General features: G+C 35.0%; 1 protein-coding gene across 3 annotated transcripts in view; it reads right to left on the bottom strand.

Moving 5' to 3' along the window:
* The window catches only part of LOC107068164 (ubiquitin carboxyl-terminal hydrolase 48), a 65,949-nt gene that overhangs the window by 6,590 nt on the left and 35,774 nt on the right, over positions 1–23,585 (bottom strand). For 2 of the 3 annotated variants that reach the window (XM_089175265.1, XM_015324304.2), the window contains exons 16-17: positions 23,070–23,195; positions 3,906–3,990 (exon numbers count right to left, since the gene is read on the bottom strand). In XM_089175265.1, coding sequence (XP_089031391.1) covers positions 3,906–3,990; positions 23,070–23,195 — 211 coding nt within the window. Of the gene's footprint in view, positions 1–3,876; positions 3,991–23,069; positions 23,196–23,585 lie in introns of those variants that run through there. The other variant, XM_089175264.1, reaches the window with a different exon arrangement.

Raw genomic sequence — 23,585 nt, 5'->3', positions numbered from 1 at the left:
ATTTTCTATTTTGTCGTATTTAATATTTTCTGAAATCACTTTGATTTTTTTTTCATTTTTGATACGATGCCAAGAAAAACAAAATCTCTTGACAAGATCGAAAAGTAGAAAAAGGTTTCAAATCGTGTCTGAAATGTCCATTGCTAAAATGTAAATGATTTGGAGAGTTAGAATACAAAGTAGATCTATGTAAAATAAAAAAAATAAAAGAAAGATAAAATTATTATTTTTTCGTACAAATGTACATAATAATAACAATAACACGTAATTGTATAATTTAAATCGAAATAAAAATACGATTGAAAGCGATATGTCTAAAACAAACTAGACAGAGGTATTTTCTCAAAAAAGGGCCCAAAATAGTTATCGTTCTTGGTAGTAGTCGATGAAAATACTTAAGTTCCAAGCGAAACGACATAATGGTTTTTAGCCAGCGGTGAAGATTGCGAGAGAAGAAGACAAAGAGCCAACACAACTCTACTTTCTCTATCTCTTTCTCTCATTCTAGTTGTTCCATCTATACGAAGAGAAAAAGGTTCTTCTCTTTTCGAAACTTATACTTATTATTACATTATCTCGTGCTCTAGTATAATTTCCGGCCGTAGTTAGAGAAGCCGACAGAAGACGATGAGTAAAAGAGAAAGAGAAATACAAATACCGAATACGAATACGAATACAAATACGAAGATGAAGATAAAAATAAAGATGAAGATGAAGATGAAGATGCAAAGGAGGTTAAATTTGAAGATGAAGTTGAAGTTGAAATTGAAGGTGAAGTTGAAGTTGAAGTTGAAATTGAAGATGAAAATGAAAATGAAAATGAAGATGATGAAGATAAAGAAGAAAAGAAGAGAAGAATGAAAAGAGAAAAATGATATACGTAGATGAAGATGGAGAAGTAGATGAAGATGGAGATGAAGATAAAGATGGAGATGGAAATAAAGATGGAGATGGAAATAAAGATGGAAAAATAATATACGAAAATGAAAGATAAAAATAAAAATAAAGATGAAGATGAAGAAGATAAAGGGGGAAGAGAAGAATGAGAAGAGAAAAATAATAAATAGTCTGCTTAGAAGAGATGTGTTTTCTAAAGTCGTTCGCGCATAATCGCCGCCTATACGCTGCTATTTTCTCTCTCTCTTTCTCTCTCTCTCTCTCTCTCTCTCTCTCTCTCTTTCTCTCCCTCTCCCTCTTCTCTCCTTTCCTCAACTACAGTAAAAAGAATGAGAGTGCAAAAGAGAGAAGGAAGAGAGAAAGAGAGAGAGAGAGAGATGCTTCTCTCTCACGGTGACAGGTGCATTCTCCTCTCCTCCTTTCTTCTGTCGAGTCAAACAGCGAGCACCAAGGCACGACGACGATAATGTCTTCATCTCCCGCCCCATTCCTTCCTTCCGTTCGCTTCTTCTCTTCTTTTCTCTCCTCTCCTTCCCTCTCCTCTCCTCTCGCGACTACTAGTTTTTCGCGACACGAGGACTTCTTTCACGCTCGCGCTTACAATCTTTAGCTTAATAGTTCCCGAGCAAAAGATGTGCCAATGGGGTGGGAGGTGTTTAGGTTTGAATCATCATCATCATCATCATCATCATCATCATTGTCGTCATCATCTTTCCGATCTTTTCAAACGTTAAACAATTCAAACTGAATCCTTAAACGTCGGAGTTTCAAGCTTTTATTTCTAAGAAATTTAAATATAATATTATTTTTAATATTATAAAGTAATCTAATTAATACGTATCGTATTGGACTTGGATTATATCTGAATAGAATTTCAAGAAATAGTTTTGCATATGAAAAATATGATAATGATAATTTTATTAAAACGTTGTTTTTTTATGGTTTTTTTTTTTTGATCACAGCGATTGCCAGCATAATTTTTATTTTACAACGCTGTTTTAGGTGTCTGCCGTAAACAACGTGCAAAAAATCACTTTATATCGAAATGAACAATTATTTATTATTTACTTTTTCTCGATATTCAAATTACTATCCGTTTAAAACCTTAATCTTTCACTTTCTGTTAGGAAAAAAATATTGAATAAATTCGTATTCGATTTAACTTTTAATTAAGTTAAAAAAAAACAACAAATAAAGAATATGATATACAAATAATAAACAAATATTTAATATATTGTTAAAAAAAAAACGACTGTAAAATAATTCATATATATATATATATATATATATATATATATATATATATATATATATATATATTTATGAATTATACGTGTGTGTGTGTGTGTGTGTAATAGTTTGGAACACTCAAGTGTTCTTTGAACACTTTTAACGTGAGAAAACTTGCGTGTTCATGAATGTACTTCGGAGTTTGCAGAGCTCCTTAATAAACTCAGTTCACGAAAACCATTAATAACCTACTGCCTTGGCAAAGGTGGATAAGCGTAGAAAAGAGGAAAGCTTCGAACGAAGAGAGAGGGTTGGAAGCCACCACCTCGTTTGTGCTAAACTTTTGGAATGTTTCGAATCGAGTGGTTTCTTTCTTTCTCTTTCACTCTTATTATACTTATTATATTACTTGAAACTTTACTTGGAGGAGAATACATAAAAATAATATGTTCCAATTATTTAAAAAATAATATATTTCCCATTTACAAGATAAAGATTCGTATTAAAAATTTGCGGCTAGGACGAATTCGAAAACGTAAATACGTAATAAAAAATTTATTTTAAGCAGAAATTAAAAATTTCAAGAAACTCCAGAATAGAATTAAACGAGATTTATAAAAATAAATATAATTTATTTATATATGAGAAAGTATTAATTTTAATTAATAACACCGAGAGTTCGTACCGAAACGAAATTACGATCGATTTTACGTTATTTCCCTTCTGTTTAGCAAAAAGAAAAAGGAAATACTTAAGAATTTTTTAATTCACTTTATAAACGAGACGAGATCGTGTAACTCACACATGTAAACGCGTATGGAAAATCTCATAAATTTATTTATCAAATTCTACGTAAGAGAAAGTTTAAAAGAATAGAAGAAAAATATCGAGAATTCGATATCCGTAAATCGAATTTAACGTAAGGGAAAAAAAAGAAACGAGATCTTTAGGTAAAAGGGAAAAATAGAAAGAAAGAAAAAGAAAAAAATAAGAGAGAGTGAGAGTAAAAGAATGAAAGAACGAAAGAAAGAAAGAATGTCAAGAGTAGTCCTAATGCGACGTATCAATATACGCGGAACCAACGAGATAGTGGTGATAGGCCAATATCGCATAAGTGCCTCGATTCGCCGTCATTTGTTACGTTTTGTTCGGGTCCTAAGTAATTTAAGAGTCACCCCTTGAGCACAGAGAAAGGAAATCTGGGGTTTCTCTTGGTATCTCTCGAAAGACAGTTGGAATACGATAGACAAGAGGAAAAAAAAGAACCAAGGAAGGAAGGAAGGAGTAGTAGTAGTAGAAGTAGTAGTTATGATGGTGTGATGGTGATGGTGGTAGTAGTAATGGTGGTGGTGGTGGTGGTGGTGCACTTCGCTTCCATTCTTCGGTAAATCGCAGCATATTTGTCAGATTTTTGTTGAAGAACAAAACCTAGCCCGATCTTTCCTCCTTCCACCACAGAGACACACAAAAGAAAAGGAGACGAAAGACCCGAAGGAAGACGTCCTTTGCCTCACTTAAGTGGATTGCTTTCGCTTCTCCTAACGTATATATATATACATTTTAGATATAAGACATACGGTATATATGCGAATGTGTATAGAAACAACCAAGTATTAATACGAATAATCTTCTTCTCTGGCAGCAACAACAGCAACAGCAGTAAACAGGCGCGTTTGATTTCGCGCACTTTCTCGATTTATTATTATATTTCGAAATTACGTTTATAAGAGATATCATCCATTAGGATCACTAAATTATAACACATATCTCTAACTTACCTTTAAAACCCTTCTCCGGTGACGTAACCTCCATACTTGTCGCATCCGATTCGACGCTAGGTTCGGATTCTACTGGCGCGTCGATCTGAAAAATCAAATGAAGCAAATATTTAGATATTTATAATATATAAATTACGTGTCACGTTGTTTGTCCGCAATTTTGCACATTGTGTGCAGTATCATCCAACTTGAAAGATAGAATAGTTTATATCTCAATTTATAATCGCAATATTATTTTATTGCGAATTATTTGTTTATTAACAAAGAGTCATGATTATCTCTGTTATTTCAATAAGATTCTAACAGATGGTGGTATAAGGTAATTCGGTGACTTAAAGACGTGTGTATCGGACTGATTGTGAGCCACAGCAACGCGTGGTGGGGCACTCCTAGTATATATATATCTACAAATATTCAATCATTATTTCTTTTTTTTTCTTCTAACTTTTCTTTTTTTCCTCTCCTCTGATTTTAACGATTTTAACTAGTTATCACGTTGATCTATCAAATTTGAAGGGAAAAAAGTATCTTATCGTATTTTTTTAAATAAATTCATTCAAAAAAATCATTTTTTTAATTCAAAAAGCCACATAGCCCTGTTCAATTTTATTGTCATCGATTTATTCAAAAAAGAAAAAGAAATATCGATTGATCGAATAAATTTTTGTCATTAATTTCATGTAAGATAAAATTTTATTTGAATGAAATCGTCAATCAAAAGGGTAAAAATCGTTTAAGGAAGGAGATCGAATGAAAGATTCCTATAAAAGTATTTTGAAACGTGATAAAGTAAAGGAATGGAAGATGTATGTTGAATTTTAGCGATGGCTTTTATAAGAGGACACGTGTTTACAGCTGCCGACGGCCGTAGGAACGTCTTCCCACGCGTCTTCTCTCTCTCTCTGATCGCACACGTGGGATCATCGTTGAATGTGGTGCAAAGAACCCCTTCCTTCTTTCCTTCCTTTTACTTCGACTTTAATGAACGATCTTTTCGGACTTATATATCTATTTATCTCTCTTACACGCTTTAAATAATCTTAGTTATTTCTATCAATCGAATATTAATTATTATTGCGATACATTTGAAATTTTTTCTAACGAACACAATATGAAATATTATTTATATTCAGTAGCCTGTCGTATCATTGAATTTGTTTGAAAAAAAATTTCTTTCTTTTTTTTTCCCACCGCCCCTTCCCTATCCTAATTCAATTCTTAGATGATAATTTGTTTTCATCTTTGATATACGAAAAATTCATTTCTACGATTGTTTCCTTCGTGAAAATTAGATATAGTGTGAAGACAAGGGAAAAAAAAGAAAAAAAAAAAAAAGAAAGAAAATTTGTCATAACAAGTAGCACCGTAAAGCGCGTAGGTGTGATTACGTCTCCGGGATCCCTTTTTCCCACAGGACTAAATATAGCAAGTGTCATACGATGTTCTGGACACACGTGTCTCTCTTCTAAGACGTTCGTATATAATCGGAGACATCTGGTCGATGTTTCCTGCTAGTCGACTATAGTCTCTCTTCTCTCGTCTACACCACGTTATGATTTATGATATTTTCGAACGATGAATTTTCTTAGATTAGTTTACGAGTACATTATCATCTCAACTATATTTCCATTTATTTTTGTTGACTGAAATTAAAAACACACAAAAAAATGAAGAGAAGTAGAAAAGAAGAGCAAACAGAAATAAAATAAAAACAACAAAATGATAATCATTTCTCGTTGGGTTCACACAAAACAATGTATCATCAACATCCGCGAGCCGATATTTCCGAAGATCTATCGATCAGTTCGAAAAGCAAAACGTAATTCTAGCGTAACTTGTAGTTTCCTCGAAGCAGTTTCCTTTCCGTTGAAAGATCAAAAGATAGAAAAGAAGATGTAGCAGAAGATGAAGATGAAGAATAAGATGAAGGACAGAAAAAGTAGAAGAAGAAGAAGAAGAAGAAGAAGAAGAAGAAGAAGAAGAAGAAGAAGAAGAAAAGAAGAAGAAGAAAAAGAAGAAGAAGAAAGAAGAAGAAGGAAAAGAAGAAGAAAGAAGAAGAAAAACTAAATAATGAGTTGTAGAAATAAAGAAAGAAAGATGGAAGAAAAGAAGGAAGGAAGGAAAGAAAGGAAGAGATAGAAGGAAAGAGAAAACGGATAAAGAGCGTCTACACGGTTTATAAGTCGAGTTTTGAAATGTTCGGGCAATATAGTGAGTTCGTTATGAGCCTCGGTCCGACGTGGTATGGCTCATAATTGCAGACTCCGGACTCGGAAGGCGCACCTTCTCGGCACCAAAGTTTACTTGTCGACTGACACCTATTGTCCACCAAGAAAATTCAACTTCAAACTAAAAAAATCGATCGATCCATCGATCGAATTTTCTTCAAATCGAAACAACACCCTTGCTCGATATTTTGCCAATGTTAAAATAATATTTCGTTGGAAAAAATAAGGAGAAACAATCGTAAGGATTAAAACGGTAAAGAAAAAGTTCTTCGAAAGAAATTCGACGTTATGGACAAAACCTTTCAGACCGGTACATGAAAATTATTAGTCCGGGAATGTCTTAATCTCTGACGGAGAGGTACTACAGTTTCGCGGTTCTTCGGCTTAACATAAACTTTTATTTTATTTTTATATATTTTCTTCTTTTTTTCTTCTTGTTATTTTTTCTACATAGAGAAAGAAAGAGAGAGAGAGAGAATGTACCACCCGACGAGACGATGAGAAAATGAACTCTTACCAAGTACCGGTGTTTTCAAAGGAAACGAGGTCTACTACTACTATTACTACTACTAATTTCGAACAAATTATGTTCAAGAAAATCGATCCATGAGTTTCAATTCGAGAAAGATATCTTTCTATTTTAAATGTATCTTTATTTTTGGATATCTGAAAAGAATCTACAAACGTTACAATATTATCATTACGAAGAAAAATATAATAACCTGGACTATCGAACTTTTATCATAGGAAATAAAACAGAACTATAAATGTTTGTAAGGATGGATATATGCGTGTTTGTTCAGGATCCGTGTTTGTTCAAACAGAAAAAACATCGAACCTTGAATTTGAATCTTCAGAGAAAATATTATTAAAAAGATTTGAAAATTTGGTTAAAATCGATTTTACAAAGTAAATTGATCGAAAAAGGATACGCGTAGGAGGAAATGCGTTGGTATAGGCAGAGACAAACCATGTTCGAGGTCGATGAAATGAAAGCACACGGTGAACGGGAGAGACACGCGACGAGGGGGCTCTCCAAAGCAAGAAATAAATGATTAATTTCTCTTCGTCGGTTGAAAACGATTTAATGCTCCGATTTTCTTATTCTATCGTTACACGTTACGAGATTTCATTCTTTCTTTCTTTCTTCTTTCTCTTCTTCTTCTTTTATCTCGTTGCAAGATAAAGAAAAGATCATACGAAGTTTAAAAAAAAACTAAGCTATGAAGAATTTTTCTAGGAATTTTTAACTTCGATTTCAATCGGTATCGAAATAAAATATGATGAAAAGAAAGTGTGCATAAGTGACGAATCATTGTATCTTATGTTAGTCACCTTTGATTTTTATGATAGAAACATCCGAAGTCTATTATTTCTATTTATCATTTTCTTCGACTATTTTAAAATCGTTTAAGAATTAAGCGAATGCTCGTATTATATTCACAGACTGTCCCAAGTTATTTATCTGTCTACATCAAGAGGGTGAATCTCACCCTTTCCTCTTTCTCAACCGCCTCTTAATACCGCGAGCCACAGAGTTAATAAACCTAACGTACCTATTCCAAACCCTTTATCTCTCTCTCTCTCTCTCTCTCTCTCTCTTCCTCACTTTCTTAAACACCGGTTCGAATGAACCCCGTCTCTAAGATCTTCATCGTCGTTTAAAACATTAAAACGATTTACACACTGTAACCTAAACAAAATTACGATACAATATATATTATAAAGGGTATTTTGAGATTGTTCCAACGATGATCAAATAATGCTCAAACATAATCGGATTTATTCCTTATAATTAAGTGTATAATTTACGGGTTTATAATTACTCTTCGTTTTTCGAATTTAAAGAACTTTTCTACGAGACTTTCTCAACGATCAAACCATCTATTAAAATATTAACCAAACCGGTGTCCCCATAGTTGCTTGACTTTACCGAACATACCGGGTAACTAGTTCTTTTTTTCAACGAGACCAGACACATTTTAACCACGTAGAAATATGCATATGCAGATATTTCTTATCACTAAAATATTATTCCCGTGAACCGGTTTAAATTCGTATAGTGAACTCGATAGGAGTAGAAGTTACGTGGCGGAAGACCGCTCTTGGTATATAAATTCAAAGTAGATTAATATTGTCCCCGCGACTGTCGCGTCGCCAAACTTATGGCGCTAATTCGGCCGACGAATTATTACTCGGGGGTTGCCGAGTAAAGTCACCCACCCTCTCACCCCCAACTGCTGCTGGTATTCCTGTGTTTTGTTGAAAGCAAGGAGATACTGTGTGTGTATTTGTAATAGTGTGGAGGAATAGAAAGGGGAGGAAAAGAGAAAGGAGAGCACCCTGTCGTTAATAGAAGTCGTACGTGCCCTACGGGATGTCTCCTCGTAGACTCTCTCACTATCTCTCTTTCCCTTAGAATGATATTCCTCGGTAACCCAAGAAAATCCTTCGTGATCAGAAGCGAAAATGAGAACACATATACTATACACACATTACTTATACACAATTTGTGAAATTCCTAATCGTAAGGAATTGAAATGTTACATTATTAGCAACATTTGATGAAAGAGGTGGAAGAACGCGATCATAAAAACAAAATATAATAAAATAATATATGTATACGTTTATGAAGAGGATTATCTTTTAAGAAAATGAAGAAAGACCTGTGCTCTCGAGAGCAGCAGGAGCAGAGTATTGTCTGTCTCTTGTACCTCGGTCGTAGGCGAGCTAAGAAGTACCCGGAGACAACAGCTGTTTAGCATCCTGAATGAAAAAGTGGATGGTAATTATTCAAATTATTTTCAAGAAAAGGGCAGGGTTTTAAAGTCGGCCAGCGAGAGTCAACGTAGTCGACGGATATCTTCATATACACTTCCCTCGAGGTATCGTGGTGTTTTCAATTGAAGGAAGGGGAAGGGGGATGGAAAGAAGAAGAAGAAGAAGAAGAAGCTTCCTTCTGGTTAAGTTTACAAAAATTACTTCTACTCCCCCCCTTTTGTTCTCTAAATAATGGTGTGTTCATCGGTTTCCCGTTAAAAATGTTGCTTATCTTCTACAGCAGTTTGAGAAATCTTTTACTCCTGTTCGTATTAAAAAAAAAAGAATTAAAAATAAAAAATTACTTCATTTATACCAAAGTCATTATTAACAAGAGACTCCATAACGATGTCGTTAAGAGACGAATAAGAGAAAGAGAGAAATTGAATGGATGATTCGAGAAGGTAGAGAAAGAGAGAGAGAGGGATTAGACTGTGCGACAGTTTTTAAACGATCACCGACACCACAAACCGAGGTGTTGTGTGTGGGGGTGGTGACTGATGAGTTTTACGCTCGATTGGATAACGGGTGGTAAGCTCGACACTCGACCATTTTTGTACTTTTTTTTTATTTTTCCAATCCCCTACTTATCCCTCCCATCCTTCTTTGAACCTAGCTTCTCCAGTTAACTATTGCAACGATGACGTTCGCCCTAAATATCAACTGGCTTTCTCTCTCTTTCTTTCTTTTCTTTTTTCTTTCTCTCTTTCTTTTCAAAAAAGATCCTTTCTTTGACAAAAATCATTAGATTTTACATAGACGTATTATAATTTTAATTTTTCTTTAACACCGATTTCTTCTTCTTCATTAGACCGGATAACCGGTCTACTTTTGTTTTTAATGCTGGGAATAATAAATAAATGAATAAAATCGATTACTATCTCAAGATAGAAAGAAAGAGAAAGAGAAGTAACTAAGTTCAATGTTCCATCCGATCGAACAGAAAGTAGGAAGAATGTTCGTAGTCGATAAAACGGTTGGTTCACGTAAGACGATGAATTAAAGACGTGACTCAGCGAATTCGGAATGCCTTGAACGATCGTTGAAAGAGATGAAAGAAAGAAAGAGAGAGAAAGAGAAAGAAAGAGAGAGGTAGTACACGGTTAGACTAGAACGATGACAATGTAAGATTTCCGCGCGATCGAGCCGTGCCACTTGATTTAGACATGGTGCGTGATACATGCCACCTAAAATTCGGCTCCCAAAATGAGTTCCAGTAGAGTACTGGCAGGGTGATGCCGTGGCTTCGATGATCCGCGTAGAAGCTTGGAAGAAGGAACAAGAAGGAAGAAGAAGAAGAAGCACTCAGCGTTTCTCATCGAAAAAGAAAGAGAAAGAGAAACGGTGACTACTACGACGACGAAGAAGAAGACGACGAAAACGACGAAGCATGTTTCCGCTGTGCACAAAGACCGCCTTCATGATATTTCTCGCCCATCACTACTATAACTCGTCCTCATTGTCCTTGTCTTTTCATTGACATCTTTTCGGTCGTCCAATTTCTCAACGGTTTCGTACCACGTATCCTATTTCTTTTGAAAAAAAAATAAAAAAGAAACATAGAATATTTTTCTATAAGGATATTCATAGAAAGGTATGTTTTAATAGTTAATGAAATGGTTATCAAAAACGATTAGGACAATCGTTACTCGATGATCCAAGTACTTCTAACAAGTTGGCACCCTTTACCGAAAGAACACTGAAATGGAGGAAGAGAAGGGTGATAACCTGGCAAATTGCGGAACGTAAAAGATCGCGAACGATTTGCTTCCCTTCTCAGAGACGAAAGAAGAACGGGTAAGAGAAAGAAAGAGAGAGAGAGATAGATGAAGAGGGAGAGAGAGAGAAAAAGAGAAAGAGAAATCACCCCTCGAGGAAACAGGCAGATAGTCGCAGGGTGGTCTTAGTGTGTCGCTTAGCACCCTATCCACAGGGATCTTCTCTATCTCTTTTCTTCCCCCTACTCCCTCTATCTTTCTCTCTCTATCTATTCCCCCTTCGCTAGCCTCTTTCAGCCCCCTGGGTGCTGCGTTTGTCGTAAGCATTACTCACTTTCCTAGACGCCTACTCGCAAACCCTAGTAGTCGTCGTCCCCGAGGCTCACTGACTACATTAGGGGACAAATCTTCCTCTTCCTCCTCTATTTCTTCTCTCTGAGTTGGTCAGGATTCAACGAAGAAGGGTGGTGGTTGTGTTGTATGGTGTGGTGTGATGTGGTGTGCTAGTGACTTGTACGAGAAACCACGGTGTTGGACGCTAGCCGTTTTAACTTAAACACGCGAAGGAGTAGCCCTACTAACTGGACTAAAGGAAGAGAATGAGGAAAAGGAGAAGAAGGAGGAAGAGGAGGAGAGAAACAGAAATATAATCGAGATTGGAGTCCAAAGTCTTCGGTATGATCTATGGAATCGAGACGGTTTTTAACATTTAGAGATTAATCTTGTCGTGTTTTGCCGCCATTCGAAACTGAATACTCCTGTGATTATTGTTGTTGAAACTTTGTCACAAGAGTAATCCGATTGATGAAACACTACCGAAAAGGGACTCTACTACGCTCTTTTTTCTTTTCTTTTTTTCTACGAGTCTCAATGATACGAAAATCGTCGAGAGTACTATAATAAGATCACCATACTTTTTGAAAAAAAAATTAAATAAAAAAAGTAATATAAAATCATTCAATAGGAAGTTTGTTTGTCTAACAATATTAACGAGAATGGTAGGTGTCTGTTAGTATATCGACGTGTATTCGAGAGAGACCACTTGTTCGAAACAGCAACCTGTAGAGGCTAGCATACCGCACGGTTCACAAGTGCGTGTATGTACAAGAGTGAGCGAGAAAGAAAAAGAGAGAAAGAGAGAGAGAGAGAGAGAGCCAAAGAGTCGGAGGAATTCAGGGTTACCATCCCAGCCAAATATAGATCGGAGTGTATGTGGGAACACGTGTACGCAACCATAAATATCCGCTGTGCGTTTCGTGAACGTCATAAAAGCATCCTCTCTTTCTCATTCTCATTCTCTTTCTCATTCTCTTTCTCTTTCTCTTTCTCTTTCTCCCACCCTCATGTCTAACTCTCTCGCACTCTTTTAAAAGTACTCACATCAGTCTTTCTATCCGTACAATATTATTATGTCAGGGATTTCAGGGCGCGAACGTTCAAGTTTTTCTAACTATACTCAAAGAGGAGAATGATAGCCGATACTCCCCCACCCCACCTCACCCCACTACATCCCATCCCATCCCTTCCCCCTTACCTTTTTCTTCATCTACCTTTAAACAAGGACAAACTTACCGAGTAGGACTACCGCGATAATCCAAACACTCGTAAAAGTGTATCGAGTTTTATTATATACCAGACGGATATAGTCAACTTTACGATCTGTTTCATTTACTTTTACGATCCCCCCCATCAACCTCCTTCTCTTTCGACATACTAATACGACCGAAATATTCAAAAAAGTTAATGTTCTCGATTGATAAACGATGCGAAGAATTTACCTACAGATTAAACGAACCAATAAAGAAAAAAAAAGATAATTAACAAGGAGACCAAGGCCAAGAAAAATATACATTTTAATTTCTTTTTTTTATGGAAACAAAGAAAGAAAAAGAAAGAAAGAAAAAAATAAAGACTTGAATTATTCTTCTTTCAAATGTTTTATAGAAAAGAGAGAGAGAGAGAAAGAGTATTTGTTGATGTGTAACCCCCATAAGAGATGATATAAAAATACAGTGGAATACTTGGGAGAATACTTTCAGACGTACGTAATAAAGTATACTCTCTCTCTCTCTCTCTTTCTCTCTCTTTCTCTCTCTTTCTCTCTCTTTCTCTCTCTCTTTCTCTCTCTTTCTCTCTCTTTCTCTCTCGTTCTCTTTCGTTTGCTTGGTTGGTTGCTTGCTTCGAGTTCTCCCGCAGCCGCAAGCACAATGTCCGTCCGTTCTGGCACGCCACATGTCCCTCGACAGTGAGCAAGAGGAAAAGACCAAGTATCTCGGTGGAAAAGAAGAAGAAAAGAAGAAGAAGAAGAAGTAGTAGTAGTAATAGTAGTAGTAGTAGTAGTAGAAGAAGAAGAAGAAGAAGAAGAAGAAGAAGAAGAAGAAGAAGAAAAAGAAGAGAGAACACCATGGAGAAGGTTAATCTGAAAGCGGTGCTTGGTGGGCGGTGGTTTGTCGAGGCCCGGTTGCGACGAGGTTTGCATCAACAAACAGAAGCTTAGTTGTGTTACTGCTTAGGATGACTGAGGAAGGAGGCCATCAAGTGGGTTTTAATATGGACACCGTTTAAACTTCAATGTCTTCTTGAAGCTCTTCGAATACTCATGATACATGGCATATTGTAATACGTGTCGGTTATTACGACAGTAAGATAAATGTTAATTCAAATAATTTTTTGTATTATGAATTTTTGTCATTTTATTATACATATATATTTAACATAATTTATATTATCAAATGTATTTGTATAACATTTTGTTAATTAATAACGATTTATAAATACATTATTATAATTATCGGCACAAAATTGATAAGACTGTTGTTTGGTTAAAAAAAATGTAATCAATATGAGAGTTTAATAATTAAACGATAAAATAATAGTTTTCACGTTATTAAAATATATATAACATGTCATTCTTTCGAATAAATAGAAAAATAATGAAATAATGATAAACACTCGTAGTTTCGTTTCACGATAAGCAAAGTCAATATACGGATAGACATAGTCGAGTTATGGCATAGCTCGCTGGGCTCGCGGCTACGGACTATAACTTATTCAGCGTTTAAGGGTGCCGAAGTTAAAGAACGAGAGGAGGAGGATGGCGAGGAGGAGAAGGAGGAGGGATCATAAATCATGGCATTTTCAGATTTTCTTTTATCGCTAGTTCTCTAGCCACGCCGGTTGTGACCACGACTGACCCAACACCCATAAATATCCCTATTAATATTAACTTAGGCTTTTGCCTAGGAACTGAGAATCGCGAGTGTCCGAAAAGGAGAAGTTTTGCTTATATATATATAAAAGAGAGAAAAAAAAGAAAAAAATATACATATATATATTGGACGAAGAGAGAAAGGGAAAAGGGAGAGAAAAGAGAGAGAGAGAGAAGGAATATGATAGAAAAAAAATCTCGTATGCTAGGGACGAATCTCATATAGGACGCAGCTGGGAATTGGATAAGCGTCCCCGAAAAATTCATGGCGTCTCCTCTACCTCTTTTCTCTTCTTCCCTTTTTCTCTCCGTTACACACAAATCGAAAGAAGAGAAAGAAGAGAAAATCATACTAAACGATCGTTATCGTTTACGTTTGCGCGTTCTGATCGTTCAGATATCGTTCATGAAAGAGGAGAGATTGTGTGAAATAGGGAATTTATCCGTGAAATGTTAATATTATAAACGACGTATATAGGCAAATGAGTAATGTCAGCAATCTCCTAGGGAAAACAAATCGATTAGGACGCGTATCGGGATCTAATCTTACCGATCTAAAATCATTTGGTTCGAAATAACATAGTATACATATACTATACATTATTTTCCATTATATTTATGTATGTATGTACGTGAAATTATATATTTCTAATTGTTAAATTAAAAATAATAATTTAAATATTCCATGTATTTACATATGCATAAAATATATTATTAATGAGATAAATATATATAAGCGTTGTACATATACCTACATAATATTCCACAGTATGAAGTTATGATAAATTTTTAATTATCAAATTAAACATAATATTTCAACTATTTTACTTTTATTTGCGTAAATTAAAGCTATATTATTAATTAGATAATTATGTATATATGTAGTATATTTAATTAAGATATAGCGTATGCACTTATTTTTATAAGATTAGTATAAAAAGCTCGTAAAATTACCTACCTAATTACCAATGAAATGCGACAGATATTGCCTTGATCATTGTTCGAACGTTACTATATGTTACAGTAAACAATCAGTCTCCTTTCATAGATCATCTCTGCGCATAATCGACAACAAGAACATTGTCCTAAGAAAGTCATACTAATTGTATACTTTTAATAAGAACGTTAGTCAATCGATGTTTACCGTTTTATGAGAATGAATTTTTTATTATCGAGTTAGTTTTCGAAATGGTAGTGGAACTTTAATATTTCAGATTTTCTATGTATATGTGTATGTACATATATTTGCATGTATATGCGTTAAATACTAAATATTACCAATAAAATAAGCATACGATGTATAATACGATCATATAAATTTTAATATAAAATTTTAATATTTAAAGTATATATATATATATTCAAAATATCACACACACGAAGTATTTTTAAATCATAAAAACGATTAAACAAATTCATAATCGATTGCTTTCGATGAACAGAAAGAATTTGTATTCGATTGATACATGAATATTTGACACTAAAAAAAAGGAAAATAAAAACAAACAAATTTCAATTTTTATAGTACGTAATTGTTCATACACATTACAATATGTAATGTATAATAAAAATAAGGTTGAGTAAAAAAAAGAAAAAACAAAAAAAAATCGATCTTTTAAAATTGTCGGATTAAAAGGTTCCGAGCGTTAGATTATTTCCAACGCGTGGAGAAACGAAGTCGATGACGATGACTATGCCGTTTAAATCTGCATCGGCTTAATTGATTTATTTCCGAGTGGGCCGACCGGTCAGGTGCAGAGAAAAATAAAGAAAAAGAGAGAAAAAGATAAAGAGAGAGAGAGAGAGAACGATCGGTTGGTAGGTAGGTAGTAAAGGATCTTTCCTTCCGAAAGAATCCTTTACCTTTTTGGAACGAGGGAAAGGAAGAAGAAGAAGAAGAAGAAGAAGAAGAAGAAGAAGAAGAAGAAGAAGAAGAAGAAGAAGAAGAAGAAGAAGACGAAGAAGAAGAAGAAGACCCTTCCATTCCCTTTCCTTCCATCGATCTTATCCTTCGCGGTAAGATCCGTTATTAAAGGCAATAATTATAGGACTCCCAACCACTGACACGAAGCTACCGGTCTTTAGGTACCCTAAGAGAGAACAGAATTTCGATCTAATCGTCATCGTGACATGATTTATCGAGCCAATAAAAAAATAAAAAAGATTCTTTTATATGATTCTTTCGAAAGAGGATAATTAGAAGTACGAAAGATTTCATTCAACGATTAGATCGTATTAGATTAATGAAGAATATATCGTTAGATTAATTTGTTAGCTCAATATCTGGATTGATAATTATCTTACACGAAATCGATCTTTTTTTTTCATATCGTTATATCTATGATGAAAAAATGTAGGGGGGAGCGGGGATTACGCGTTTTGACCAGACAGTATGTCATTCAGTGTTGTCGAATAAATGTTAACACAATTTAAAATTAAAATTATAACTTCTATTTTTTTTTTTTTTAATCAAATTTTAAATAATCTATTTTCATAGAACATCTTTCTTGTAATATTCGTGAATAGTATACGTTGATATCGTTTAAAATGAACACAATAATCTCAGGTATAATTTCAAAGTGGATAATAAGGATTTTTCTAATGCGTAGAGAAAAATATTATAGGAGAGTAAATTATTTCTAAAAGTCGTGTAGAAATAGCCATAAAACGAATGAAAATTGTAAAATTCCAGAAATACCAAACAACTTATATACGTACATAGAGATAGAGTAAACGTTCGTACTTCTCCTAAACGAGACAAGACGAGACAAGACAAGACAAAAAAAAAAGGTCGAAAGAAGGAAGAAGGACTCTGTGGAATTTGATATAGAAAAAAAGTCGATCTTGGTACAAGAGGACCAAAGGAAAAATAGACGAAAGAAAATTTTCCGCGATCGCGTTTGTTCGGTATGGACAATTAAATCCGAACGTTGTAGAACGGTGCTAATTGTGCAGTTCTCGTAATTAGTGTGCAACGCGACCCTTATACCCTCGTCGCCAGTTCTTTCTGACTTCTCCTCAGGTGTACGAATGATGAAGATGCTGGCAGAAAGAGAGAAAGAGAGAAAGAGAGAAAGAGAGAAAGAAAGAGAAAGAGAGAGAGAGAGTTAAGAAAAAAGATCGTTAATTCGAAAATGGTAGTCATCAAGGAACCTACCTATGACCAATTATTATTAACGTTTGTCTCTCTCTCTAAAAAAAAAAAATAAGAAGAAAAAGAAAAACAAAAATGTAAATCGAATTGAATAAATGAACTGTTAGTCGAATACATTTTAATAATCGAACAGTATTGAATACGTCTAATTTTCTTTTCCCTTCAAAAAATTGTAAAAATAAGTATTCGAAAATTTCTATTCAGAAGATATAATAATTTATTTTATATTGTTATTTTTTATTATATTATATATTATTATTTAATAATATAATTATTTATTATATTATTATTTTTTATTACATTATATATGTATAATATTTCATTCTCTTTATATTATAATACATTTTTCGTACGAGAGGAGGAAACCTACGTTTATTTTAAAGAAAAAGAAGAAAAAGAGAGAGAAAAAGATAAAGAAAGCAAAGAGAAGAGAGAAATAGCATTTGTTTGAATGTTTCCTATCTCTCTTCTCGCGTAAACGTAATCCTCGTTTAACAAGGTAAAGAACCACAGAAGAATAAAACACGAAGGAATTAGGGAAGAAATCGTGAAGGAACCACGTGGTGTACTTTTCACGTTTCTGCGAGTTTCTTGCTCGTAGAAACATTGCTGAAGGAAGAGAATGAAGATGAAGATGAAGATAAAAAAGAAGATGAAGAAGATGAAGAAGAAGAAGAAGAAGAAGAAGAAGAAGAAGAAGCAAAGGAAGAAGAAGAAGAAGAAGAAGCAAAGGAAGAAGAAGAAGAAGAAGCAAAGGAAGAAGAAGAAGAAGAAGAAGAAGAAGAAGAAGAAGAAGAAGAAGAAGAAGAAGAAGAAGAAGAAGAAGAAGCTAAAGATGGCACTAATGCTCATGCTACTGTTGTTGTTGTTGTTGTTATTGTTGTTGTTGTTGTTGTTATTGTTGTTGTTGTTGTTATTGTTATTGTTATTGTTGTTGTTGTTGTTGTTGTTGTTGTTGTTGTTGTTGTTGTTGTTGTTGTTGCTGTTGTTGTTGTTGTTGTTGTTGTTGTTGTTGTTGCTGCTACTACTGCTGCTGCTGCTGCTGCTGCTGCTATTGGAAGAAACGTTCCCGAAGGATCCCGCGAAATTTCACGGAATTTCGTTTGCGGAATTTCTCGTCGAAAGCCCCAATAGGGGACCCTTTCCTTGGACTCGGTCTACCTCCTCGTTACCAGAGAATCCACGAAAGGGACTAAAAGGACGATCGATGACGCTATTGGTATTCATTGCAGCTCATCGATTTCCCAAACGTATTTCGACTTACTAGAAATTACTAAAAGAAAACATCTGTGGAAATTTTATATTAACGAATGCAAACAACAAAATATTTATCAATCATCACGAGCGATTTTCTATGATAAAAGATCGAATTCCTATTTGGATCGATTATTATAAATAAAAAAAAATCACGCTCGTTAACTTTTCTCATCAATTCTTGTATCAATCGATTCAAACGTAGCATTGAAGTCTCCAAATCGTAATAAAATCAACACGATACGAATCTTACGTTGATATCAAACGAACGAACGAATGAATGAACACAAACGTATAATCGAACGAATGAACGAATGAATGAATGACTCAAATGAATGTTGCGCGGGGTAAAGCAGCCACGCGAATCGATCGATCGATCGATTTATTTTTCGGGTTTCGAGTCCCGCACCTCTTTTTCTTTTTTTGTTTTGCAGGTTCGTCTTGGTTGCTGGGTATATAAAAGAGGCCCTATCATCGGATGTTTCCAATTTTCTGTTGGCGCAGTAGAGTTGCCGCTGGCTGGTTGGTTGTTTGGTTGGTTGGTTGGTTGACTGACTTGCTGGCTGGCTGACTTGCTGGCTATGAAGAGAGTCCGTAATACGGGATTCTCTCTTTTGCCAGGGTTCGCGTAAGATAGAAAAAGATAGAAATAAAAGTAACCAAGAGACCGACGAAGAGAGAGAGAAAGAGAGAGTGAGAGAGAGAGGAGCGCGTCCAACGCGGACATTCGTCACACGACATCAAACGCGGGTGCCGCCCGTTGGAGACTCGACGGACCGACTCTAAAGACTCCGCTCGATCAGCCATGAAGAGCACACCGACGAGGAATTGCAAAAAAATAGGGAAAAGTGAAGGGAAGAGAACAAGCTGACTTTGTACCAAACGATATTGCTTCTTGTCGTTATTATCGCCTCTAATACTCGACTGTCTGTCTGTCTCTCTTCCAAAAAGACGCATCTTCCATCTCTCTCTCTCTCTCTCTCTCTCTCTCTCTCTCTCTCTCTCTCTTTCTCTCTCTCTTTAACTCTTTATCTTGATTTTGATTTCTCAACTTCTAACCCTTTGACTTTTATTATCTTTATTTATCATATATTTATCATATATTCTTTTGCATACAAATTCTATCTCTACTTTGACGAATATGTACTACAAGAATTCTTATTTATTTATTTGTTTACAAATTTTTGTTCGAAATTTAATGAATTACGAAAATAGTATAGTTGGTAGAATTCTTATCCGTATTTAGAGTTAAGTTTATTTAAAATCCAATATATGTGTGTGTGTGTAATAACGTTAATTAGTAATTACGTCAACGTAGTTAAAGTTCAAAAATTATTGAACTTAACGTTAAATTTCGTTAAATTTAAAAAAAGAAAAAAAATAGTATAGTTAGTAAAATTATTATTTATATTTAGAATTGTTTATTAAAAATCCAATATACGTGTGTACCGACAATTATGTTAACGTAGTTAAAATTTAAAAATTGAATTTTTATAATATTAATAATCGATTTATTGTCAGTTCAACATCATAATTTTACCAACACATGTACAAAGAAACAATCGGTGTATTTGAAGTGGAAGATTTTTTGTTTCCCCTTCTCCTTCTTCTCCGGCCCTTAATAAAAATAGGTAATTTTTAACGAGTTAACGTTTTCAAATAAGATAGACATTTCCTCAATGAATAATATTTCACGTCCTTGAAAGAGAGCGTAGAAAATCGTGATTCCGGTTAGGGAGATAAAAATAAGAAACACCTACAGCTGTGTAGGTAAATAAGTGTAAAGAGAGAGAGAGAGAGAGGTAGATAGGTAGCTAGGTAGGTAGGTAGGTAGGTAGATAGGTATATGACTAAACTCGTTAATCTGTATCCATTAACGAAAAAAAGAGTAATGTAAGGTGGACGTAGGTAGAGTGGTAAAGATATATCAATTTTGTAAGCGTGGCCTTGAATTGCGCGAAGAATGACGTAGCTATATTAAATATCTCGCAAGAAGAAGTTCAATCGGGGCGATCCCCTTGCAAGTCATCCTGGTCATTGTGTTCTCTGATATCCGATCGGTAGCTCAGGATCAAGGATAGAGAAGGCTTTTGCTGTTACAGCAACAACAACAGCAGCAACAGCAGTAATAGCAACAACGAAGCAGTAGTTTCACGGTTTTGTACTTTGACAAGCCAGATTTTGTCCTCAAACAATTCTATACAACTAGAAACTAAGAATCCGTTATTGGTCCGATAGTTTGAAGATAAATAAAAAAGAATATTTCTACGCATTATTCTTTTCTTCCACGAATTTACAGAATTATCCTTTAAAAATCATTCACATTTTACGTTTCGTCGAGAACGACCAATGATCTTTACGATCGGCATCGGATCTCATCTAACGAGCTCTGACTTTACGGACTCTTCTTTATCTTCTTCTTCTTCCTCTTTTCAAGACGTTAGAATCTCTTCTAAACTCGCCTCCTTTCTGCGGAATCGACTCTACCCCCTTTTAGCTTATTTTCTACTCTACTACTCTAATTTTTCAACTCCGTTGTTACTACGATCGTAAATAGGCCGTTTAAAAAGAGCAAAAACTGACTCTTACCCGCAAAAGGCTTGTTTGTCATCGTTACATTTATATCGAATTAATCCTTTAGATATCGACGTTGAATATCCAGACGTCCCTAAATATATACATATATCTTTTATAAAATTCACTAATGCAATAATACAAATCGTTTATTATACGGACAGATAAGACTCTGATACGAAAGTAGTATAACCATAACTAAGTCGTCTAAACTCATAAATTGTAATTCATTTTAATATCTAAAAAGAATAACACGTGAATCAATTAATGCAACGAACAACTACATGTTAGAAAGAGAAAATAAATATCTGACGCACTTTTCAGGTCAACGTGAGATCGGTGGAGCGTTTAAAATCAGCGAAACGATTTCCAGGTGTAGTCGAGAGGTCTACGTTGAATTCTCCACGGCCAAAGCCAAGCAAAGCAAAGCAAAGCAAAGTAAAGTAAAGTAAAGCAAAGTAAAGCGAAGCAAAGTAAAGCAAGGCGAGGTAAGATAAGGTAAAGGAAGGTAAGGAAAGGTAAGGGAAGGTGAGGGAAGGTGATTGCCGATTATAATTCGCAGCTAGTGTAACCACAGCCTGTAAACTAGTCGGAAGATGAGAAGCAATACTTGCTCGTAATTCTCTCTGTCTCTCTTTCTCTCTCAAGTGAAAAAGGGAATAAAAAAAGAAAGAGAGAGAGAGAAGGCACGTCACAAGTTAACGGTTTTAAAGTATCTTCGAGAGAGTGGCGAGTGGCGAGCGCCGCTCTCTTCTCGGTCGGAGACTCGTTCGACTCGCTTTCATAAAATCAGTCGACTGTGAACGGAGGAATGCGACGGAATGCTGAAATTATTCCAACGACGAGCGCCACCGAACGAACGAACGAACTAACTGACCGAACTGACCGAACTAACCGAAGAAAAGGAAAGAATTTTTCTTCTCTCGTCGAGGAATCGTGTTCAACGATCGTTCGAACATCGCGGGAGTGCGCTCGGTCGCACTTTTTAATCGGCAAAAAGCCCAGGAACGTCGTCGACGCCGAACCAAACCAAATCAAACCCAAACCCGAAACCATACCCCAAATCCCAAACCCTAACCCCGAACGTACGATGATGTTCGGTGAATTTTGGCGAGAAGATATCTCTACGCGTTCCGAAGAAAAACAAAAAGGATAAAAACAAAAACAAAATAAGAAAAAAAAGAAACAAATATATGCCCATTCTCTTTCTCTCTCTCCTGCGTCGAAGATATGTCTCGCGATCGGAATCGAAATCGGTATTATCGATCGATCGGGATGATTATCGATATACTTTTATTCTGGCCCTCTCCCTATTGTGTTTTTTGCCAGGTTTTAGTATAGCATATCTCGCCAAGAATGTGATGATTTTAACAAACTTTTTCTACATTATAAAAATTTTATTCTAATATATACGAGAATTGGATTGAACATTGTTGTAACTTTTAATACCTTAGAAATACTTTTATTACCCCTGTTTTTTTCTTTTTCTTCTTCTTCTTTTAATATGAATGAATTTAAACTGACAAAAATGAAACTATTTCAACGATAGATTCAAACCCATCAAAGTACAAGTCAAATCGACTGACATTTGTCAGTCAGTCATATGAATTATTAAAAATTCTAAATATTAGACAACACAGTTCTTAGTAATAGAAGATCTCGAAATCGTGATTCAGAGAAAAGTAAAACCGAGTCATCTTATTCTTAGAAAAGTAGGTACAATTAAGCAAATCTATCCGAGACAAACGAACAAACTCTTTCGTTGCTTCAATGGGAAATCTTAACGATTCCGATTTCTCGAGTGGTAAGTCCAATTAACGCTTCTAATCTCAAGGAAAGCGTTTCGAGTTAATCCCAAAACGAGAACGTCGTTCTTCCCGTTATCTTGGGCCATTGCCGACGTTACTTATCCATTGTCTTGGGCTTAAGGGAAACGGTAGCTAGATCTTAAATCTAAATTACATCTCTTTGTCACTGTCCTTTTCTTAGAACAAAACAAATATCGTCGTATCGTCCTTACACGAATCACAAGTTCTTAGCCGAGACTTCATTCGCGAGGCATTTAACGCTAAAATTCTTTTCGCATTTTCTTTCCAATTTAGAAGGCAATCATTTAACATCGTCTCTATTCGATTCTTCGAATATATTCGAAGATTAGAATATTTTTCATTTGATTTATAAAAAAAAAAGATAAAATTGTAAACTCACCTTTAAAGTCAAAAGTGCACCAGGAAATATCCCTAAAGCCGCTAAACTTTGACTGTGATCGGTAAGCTCGTGTTCCCCCAACATCAGATGTTGATCGTATGGTCCGGCACCGCAAATTTGCATCGTCTGAAAAAAAAGAAATGAAATAAAACAAAAAAACAGATGAATAACTCTTCCTTCTTTTTTATTACTGAACTGTATATATCCGTAATACTGTTCGAAAATAAAACCAGTGATAGTATTGAGCTCGATAACCAAGAACAGAAAAAAAAAATAAGAAGAAGATAATAAAGAAGACAAAAATGGGGGAAGTGAGTAAAATATTTTGGATTGTAAAGAAAGTTAGAGAAGAGGAACATATGTAAAAGGTGAGGAAAAAGAAAAAAAGAGAGACAGAGAGAGAGCATACACGTTTCTAAGTAATTGCTTAATTTGTGAAAGCAACGTTAGTGGTTCGAAAACAGCAACAGCACCAACAACACAAGTGTTTGGTTCGCGATGATATCCTCATTGACC

The sequence above is a fragment of the Polistes dominula genome, unplaced genomic scaffold, assembly GCF_049000335.1.
Source record: "Polistes dominula isolate Pdom_NZ unplaced genomic scaffold, Pdom_raw_medaka contig_82, whole genome shotgun sequence".
In the NCBI taxonomy this organism is placed as follows: domain Eukaryota; kingdom Metazoa; phylum Arthropoda; class Insecta; order Hymenoptera; family Vespidae; genus Polistes; species Polistes dominula.
The sequence above is the reverse complement of the archived record's forward strand: the minus strand, read 5'-3'. Positions and strand labels throughout refer to the sequence as shown.